At 57.7% G+C, this 7,480-nt stretch overlaps 2 protein-coding genes across 2 annotated transcripts in view; both read left to right on the top strand.

Annotated features, from left to right (window-relative positions):
• Positions 1-1,291, top strand: part of CUNH19orf53 (chromosome unknown C19orf53 homolog) — a 4,097-nt gene extending 2,806 nt beyond the window's left edge. Inside the window, exon 3 of the mRNA XM_077765569.1 lies at positions 873-1,291. Coding sequence (XP_077621695.1) covers positions 873-1,016 — 144 coding nt within the window. The 3' untranslated portion in view covers positions 1,017-1,291. The remainder of the gene's footprint in view (positions 1-872) is intronic.
• Positions 1,292-4,651: 3,360 nt separating this feature from the next.
• ZSWIM4 (zinc finger SWIM-type containing 4) overlaps positions 4,652-7,480 on the top strand; it is a 20,061-nt gene continuing 17,232 nt past the window's right edge. The window contains 2 exon segments of the mRNA XM_077765818.1: positions 4,652-4,793; positions 7,187-7,239. Coding sequence (XP_077621944.1) covers positions 4,652-4,793; positions 7,187-7,239 — 195 coding nt within the window.

The raw sequence follows: 7,480 nt of genomic DNA, 5'->3' as shown, positions 1-7,480 counted from the left end.
CCCCCCCCCCCCCCGCCGAGCCTTCAGTGTCTCCCACCTCACCCTAAGGAAAGCTCGAGTCCTCTGCGTGGCCCACAGGGCCCTGCATGATGGGCCTTGTCACCTCCCTGCACTCATCTCCCACTCCCCTCCTTGCTCACTGGCCCCTTAACAGCTCCTTACCGCACCCCAGCACTTTTACGCTGGCTTTTCCTGTGGGATTCTCCCAGAAATCCCCACGGCTCCCTTCCGCAGTCTGGTCTGACCGCGAGCAGTACTTGTCTGACCCTGACAACAGCCCCCGCCCCTCGCTTGTCCCTTTTTTCTTCCATAGCAGCAGTGACCTACCGTCACTTTCACCCCGTGGGTCGTGGGTGCATACATTGTCTCCCTACACAGGCTGAGGGTCAGCTTCCTGAGGGCAGAGGTTTTTCTGCGTTTTGTTTGCCGTTCTGTCCCCTGCACCTATGTATGTGACAGTCATGGGGGTCATGGTCATTGGAACTCGCAGGCAGGACGGGGCGGCTCAGGAGATACGATTAAACGGCCAGTTTTGGACCCAAACCCCCTGTGCCTTTGGTTTTTGACATCCCTGTGGCTCAGAGCCCCCAGTCACCGTCTGCCCAGTGGAGATGACGTGTGACAGGAGGGGACTGCTGTGGAAGCTGGGACCAGAGGCCCTGGGTGTGCCGGGCCCCCGTCCCCCATCGTTCACCTGTTTTGGGGGAACCCAGGGCAAGTTCCTCCATGTTGCAGGAACCTGTCTCCCCATCTGTAAAATGGGGACAAGCAGAGGCTTAGAAGCTGAGGCCCAGAGATGAGAACAGGATTTTTGGTGCTGTTTCGGGGGAAGCTGCTCGGCTAGCCTCACTGCCCTGTGGCTGCCCCCTCAGGACCTGGAGGTCGGGATCCGGAAGAAGATCGAACATGACGTGGTGATGAAAGCCAGCACCAGCCTGCCCAAGAAGCTGACGCTGCTGAAGGCCCCTGCCAAGAAGGAGGCGCCCTCTTCCTCCGCCACCGGGACGCCTTCCTAAGGACGGCAGCCTCCGTGCTCAGATCCATGCAGGTGACCCCGCAGGCGACCCCGCAAGGAGGGGCCGAGCAGTCACACGCGCCTCAGGCTTCACTGGGGGCCTAGCCCGGGCTAGGTGATCAGAGGCTCTGAAATGCACTGGTCAGACTCCCGGGGCCCCCAGAGCTCCAGAAGGGGAGGAAATGTCCACCAATTCTGTGTCCTCCGCCCCCGCCTCGGGTCTTACCTCCACTGGTTTAACCCAGAGCAATAAACCTGACTGTTCTTTCTCCTGCACGCCATTCATGTGCTCCTGTGAGCAGGCCATTGCTGGGGCCGGCGACTCGGTGCCCCACCCAGGTCAGCCCCGGCGGTTCCCACCAGAGAGCAGCCGCGTGCCAGGGAGGGACGTGCCCGGGAGGGACAGGTAGGCTTCTGCACCTTCAGCCCAGGAGACAAAGAAGAGGGTTTTGTCCCTCCCACCCTGGGTGATTCGCACCAATTTCGTTGCCTACCTGCATACCCCCCAGAGGCACGCCCAGGTCAGACCAGCCAGGCCTCCGAGGGAGCGGCTTTCCCACTGGAGTGACAGATGGTGACACCGCCCGGTAGGGTCTCCGTGCCAGTTAAGCCAGAATGCACTTGTTAGCTGCTCAAGGTCACCTTGATCTGTAAAGTCCTAAGGGCTTGTGTTTACGTAGTACTGCCGCGGTCTAGGCGCCGTTCCAGTGCTTTCTGTGCCAGCTCAGCCCCCATGATGCCCGGGTCAGCTCATGTCAGTGTTACCGAGCAGGGGTTTGCACGACACCAGCAGGGTCCCCGTCCCCGCCGCGCCTCTCCTTCGGTCATTGTTTGCGGTGCTGCTGGACCAACAGCGCCCATGAGTCAGCGGAGAATCGGACAGCCGGCCTTCCGACCGCGCCGCAGGGGTGTGGGGGGCAGGTCACAGCTGATGAGCGAGGCCGAGGTCCGGGTGACACTGAGCTTCTGTGGGCGCCGTCAGCTGCACGTGTCCTTTCCCGGCCAGCCTCACCCACCCCTGGCAGCGTCTCTTGGTTCGTTGGTGGTCAGACGTTTCTGGACTACTTGAAATTGTTCTGCAAGGTCAGGGGCAGCCACTGTGGAGAGCAGTTTGGTGGCCACTTGCGCCGGGACTTCGGCATAGAATTACCGCACGACCCGGCCGGGACGCGGATGTTACCATGACAGTCGCCGGAAGGTAGAAGCGACCCAGGTACCCCCAGCAGACTGAGCACAAAAGGCGCGTCTACACTGTGGAGTCGCCCCCCCCCCATGAACCTCCACCAGCCTCGGGAGGGGTCCGCTGTGAGGGGCCTGGCGCTGATGGGCTCCTTTGTGTGAGGGGCACTAGCGGGCAAACCCCAGGGAACCAGGAAGCAGGAACCAGGGAAGCAGATGAGTGGCTGGGGGGGGGNCGCCTTTGGACGCTGGGGTCGTGTGTGCGTGTGTCCTGCGGAACAGAAAGGTTTGCAAGTAGAGCAGCGGCTGCAAAACCCTGTGAAAGTTTGACGCCCCTGGGCTGTGAGCCTGGCTTTTAAAGTTTATTTTGAGAGAGAGAAAATCCCAAGCAGGCTCTGCGCTGCCAGCACAGAGCCCGACACAGCATGATCGTGAGATCGTGATCTGGGCCAAAACCAAGAGCCACCCAGGTGCCCCAAGCATCCAACTCTTGATCTCAGCTCCGGTTGTGATCCGAGGGTCATGAGTTCAAGCCCCACCATGGGCATGAAGCCTACTTAAAAAAAAAGAAAGAAAGAAAAAATTGGGACTTGTGGCAAGGGGACCCCAGTGAGGGGGCCGGAGGATGGAGGCCAGGGCTCGCCCCACCTGAGGCCCCACTCAGGCAACCCGGGCGCCCCGCCACCCGCCCACAGGACCGCAGCTTATCCCCTAAGCGGGCAGCGGGCAGCTGTTGCCTTTCCAGGCTGGGCATTTGTTGTATACCTGCTGCATGCCCAGCGCGGCTAGGTAGAGCTGAGAACTGGTATTCTAGCGGAGAACCGAAAACAAAGGAACCTCAGGCTGCCCCCTCCAAACCCCCGCCTCCCGCTGCGGTTNCGCGACGCCTCCCTCTGCCCTCCCGCACCTCCGCCCCCAGAAGTGGTCACTGCACCGCTCCTGACTGTTCTCCTTTGCTGCTTTGTTCGCTGCTGTGTCTCCCAGCACCCAGGACGGTGCACAGCAGGTGCTCATTGAAGGGAGGAAGTCTTGTAGTGTTTCTTTTTTTCTTTTGTCCTTTTGCAAGGAAAATTCTGCATTTTAATGAATCAGTTCTGATTATTCAGTGCATCGTCTCCCTACAACACACCCTTCCGGGTTAATCTGATTCATAGCATTGTCTTTGAACTCTGGGCTCTGTGAATTGTAAGCAATTGATAGCAATATAAAACCACTCTTATCTGTAGACGTGCAAATTCCATCCGGTCTCCGCCAGAGGTTCCTTTGACAACCCTTCCCCACCCCCCACCCCCGTGGAAAAAACAATCTGCCCCCATCTGCACATGGATTTGCGCAAACAGCCTGATACGCAAAGTGCCGGTTCTCCAGACTGTACCCCGTAGACCATCTGCCGGTTCCCACACGAGCTCAATAAAAATTTTAACACGTGTCCATCTTTATATGACTGAGAGTCCTGATTTCTTCCTCTTGGAAATCTCTCGATTAACCCTTATCGGGAATCTTGGAAGGGCAAGGACTGGGAGAAGGTGGGCCCCAAGTGCCGTCTGGCGCCTTCCTCAGCCACCAGGAGGCACCGCGAACCCGGGCGGGCAGGCCGGGGACTCCCTAAACCTGCTCCCTTTGTCCCTCTGACACCAGCCCTTCGGAGGAGGACCCCAGGCATGAATGCCCAGGAACAGGCATTCAGGCGCATCAGGTATGAGGTCTGGAATGTCAACCCACTTGTTCCCCCTTCACCCCACCCCCTCCGCCTCCCCAAACAGCCTCACTGCCCGGCGGCGCGTGGCTTTTCCCTCCCTGCCCGCGGAAGCCACCCCACCCCACCCCCGCTGGTGCTGAAGGAAGCCAAGAGTTCGGGGCCAGTTTCTGCCACCTCCTGGCTGTGTGACCTCGAGAGAGTCCTGTCACCTCTCTGAGCCTCCATTTGCCCATCTGTTCAATGGGGGATCTCAACACCCCTCCCTCGAGAATTCTGGAGCCTGAGGGTGGTTAGAACCTTTCTCGCAGACACCCGCCCTCTCCTACTTCCACCACCCCCTCGCCTGAATGCCCGTCTCTCCTGGCAGCCCGGCCACTCGGCCCGCGAACCTGTGTTCCAAGAGGGAAGAAAAGAAACGTAAGAAGTAAATCTTGCCAGTTGGGCAGGCCGGAGGGGCTGCATCAGAACCAGGAAGTGAAACCGCTCCGTCTGGTTTCCTGCCTGAGTCAACAAGGGCATGGGTTTGTGCAGGGGGCTGGCAGAAGGGAGGGACCCTGGAAAAGTTGGGGCGGGGTGGCCTCAGAGCTGGGGGCCCCTTATCCCCCTTCGTCTGAGCCTCCAGGGCCACCTCTTTCCCACGGGTCTCAAAGACATGTGGGTTTGGGGTCAGGAGCTGTGGATGCCTAGACAGTGAGCTCACAGCGGCCTGGCGGGAGAAACGTGGCTTCCATTTCTCTGAAGCCCAAGCTCCTGGCCGCATGGAGCAGGGAGGACGCGTGGACGGCTGGAACCAGCTCCAGCCTCTCCTACAAGCGTTGCTGGGAGGAGACGACCAGGCCAAGAGATTCCCGGGGGCCCTTTCTGACCTCATAGTCTCCAGAGATCACTGTGTGGCCTCGGGTAACTTTCTGACCTTCTCTGGGCCTCATTCCCCTGTAAAATCAGGGAAATGGAATTGAATGTTGGTGCTTCCCAAATTCTGTGCATTTGATCCCCAGCCAGTGTGACAGAACCACCCACAGGGGACCCTCACCTTTCCCCAATGGGGACCTTGCGCAAGTCACCTGACCTTTCAGTGCCTGTTTTCTCATCCATGGGGGGGGGAATGACGACAGTGTATCTGCTGTCAGGGAGTAAAATAACACATCCTCACTCTGCTAACGTATTCTCCATTCCTCCTGTGGTTAGCCCGGAGGGCAGCCCACGGGGACGTCTCTGATTCGACATCTCAGGACACCCACCGAAGTGGAAGCGTCCTCAGGGACAGGGATCTGGGCTTAGTTAGCTGACACAGCCACGCACCAGTTGCCAAAGAGGATCACCAGCAAGAGTGGCCCCCAGGTCCTGCTGGCGAGGGGAACCCCTGAAGTCCTCCTCACCCTCCCACAGCCCAGTTTTCCAACCCCCTTCCGTCCATCGTTGCCTCAGCTTTTCTGGCAATAAGCCTAGGGCTTCCCTGTCTGGGTAACTTCGGGCAAGCACTTCCCTCTCCAAGCCTCAGTTTCCTCATCTGAGAAATGGAGCCAACGAGCCCCACTTTGCAGCACTGTTGGCAGGCTCAAGCGTGATAATATGCTAGGGGCGCCTGGGTGGCTCAGTCGGTTAAGCATCCAACTCTTGATTTCGGCTCAGGTCATGATCTCACAGTTAGTGAGTTCGAGCCCCGCATCAGACTCCATGCTGTGTGGAGCCTGCTTGGGGTTCTCTCTCTCTGCTCCTCCCCAGCTTGTGCTTTCTCTGCCTCTTTCAAAATAAATAAACAAACAAACAAAAAGGTGATAATATGCCGAAACAGCAAGAGCACTGCCTAAGCAATCAGTACATGATTATCCACACTGTTTCTGTTGCTGTTACTGTGTGTGCAAGTTATGGTTTCTCCAGGCCACTGCTGTCCAATAGAAGTTAGCCATGCGAGTCGCCTCTGTAACCTCAAATGTCCTGATACCAAATAAAATATAAACAAACAAAAGGAAACAGGTGGAATTAATTTGAATAATGTATTTTCTTTAACCCAAACTTACCTAAAATATTCTCATTTCAACACATCAATATAAATAACGCTTACTGAGATATTTTGCCCTTTTTTACTTTTTCCTAGTAAGTCCTTGAAATCCGTTGTGTTACATGCACAGCATCCCCCAGTTCCGCTCGGTCCCATTTCAAGGGCTCAATGGCCACTTGTGGCCAGTGGTGACCCTAGTGGGCAGCACAGGTCCGAAAGAGAGTTTACTGAATGGTGGATTGGGCACTGGCCAGAAAGCACAGCGGGAAATTCCTGGAAGGAAAAAGCCAGTTTCCATATGGGGTGAGAGACTGGGGACAGCAATCAGGCCATTTAAGGGCCAGCCTCGGTTTTTCCTGCTTTATAGGTATTTCAGCGAAACGGGAACAATTTGAGTGGCTTGGTCAATAAGGCACAGACTGCTGTACGGCGGCTGCTGTCCGGGTGCTAGCGGTGAAGCAGTGCACCACTTACACAACCTACCGCCACTCAGGGTCTCAGTGGAGAGGAAAGAGACAGAAATTAAACAGCTGCTAAAATAGATAAAGAAATGTAATGATAATGGCGAAAAGTGTGGCGAAGGGGAAATGTCGGGTTTTCTAAGGACAGAGGAGAGGAAGGNGGCTTCCCTGGAAGAGAGGGTGGCCAGGACAAAATGGGACGGAAAAACAATTAGAGGTGATCGGATTCGACCAGTATTAGTTATCTTACGACATTGCCATTTTAGTAGGTCAAAAATGGTCGAAAATCAGCAACTGGATAGGACTCAACGTAATGTTCAGGGCATCGAATGGACCAGGGGTTCCTGTCTTGGGGCTTGAGTTGGCTCTATTTCTAGAGAGGAGGTCTGCAGTCCGCATGAGCTCCACCAAGGAGCCTGTGATTCGCCCCCACCCTCTGGCCCGCAAACATCAAAACTTGACTCCGCGCCCAGAGATGCTGAGAGAGTTTCTCGCATCACACAGCCCAGAGGGAGGAGGGGCCGAGCTGCTGCCCTGGAATCCCGCCGCTCAGTCTCGCTCCCTGGCCGAGCCTTGTTGATTGTCCCCTTGCAGAGCCCGGAAGCGACCCTCAGTAAACAAAGCCGTGTGTGGGCGCAGCCCCAGCTGCCCGGGGCGCGCTGTCCAGCCGGAGGGGGGCGGGAGAGGAATGTTGTGAATGAACCCAGGACCCGCCCCGAAACTCCTCGCACGGCCTGCGCCGCGGGGGTCCTCCCACTGCGATTGGCCGCAGGCGCCCCGTGATTGACAGCACAGCCTAATGAGCGCTCTGATTGGGCTTTCCCGAAAAGACAGGCAGCACAAGCAACGAATGAACAGCGAGAATGTAGTGACGGGTCTGGAGGTGCAGCCAATGGTGGAGGAGGGCCTCGGAGGCCGAGGGGGGGCCCAATGGGGACGGACGGCGGGGGCGGGACGACGGCGAAGGATAAAGCGGCGACTGAGGCAGCTTCATTGTTGTGAAGAGTCTTAAAGGGGCCGCATCACCCGGCCGGCCCGGCGCGGGGCGGGGGTGGGTGCGGCTGGGGTCCCGGGGCGGCCGAGCGCGGAAGACGAACTGGAAGGCGGGTAGGGGGCGCGGGAAC

This window comes from Crocuta crocuta, unplaced genomic scaffold (genome assembly GCF_008692635.1).
Source record: "Crocuta crocuta isolate KB4526 unplaced genomic scaffold, BGI_CrCroc_1.0 scaffold693, whole genome shotgun sequence".
NCBI lineage: Eukaryota > Metazoa > Chordata > Mammalia > Carnivora > Hyaenidae > Crocuta > Crocuta crocuta.
This window is presented reverse-complemented; position numbering and strand designations above follow the sequence as displayed.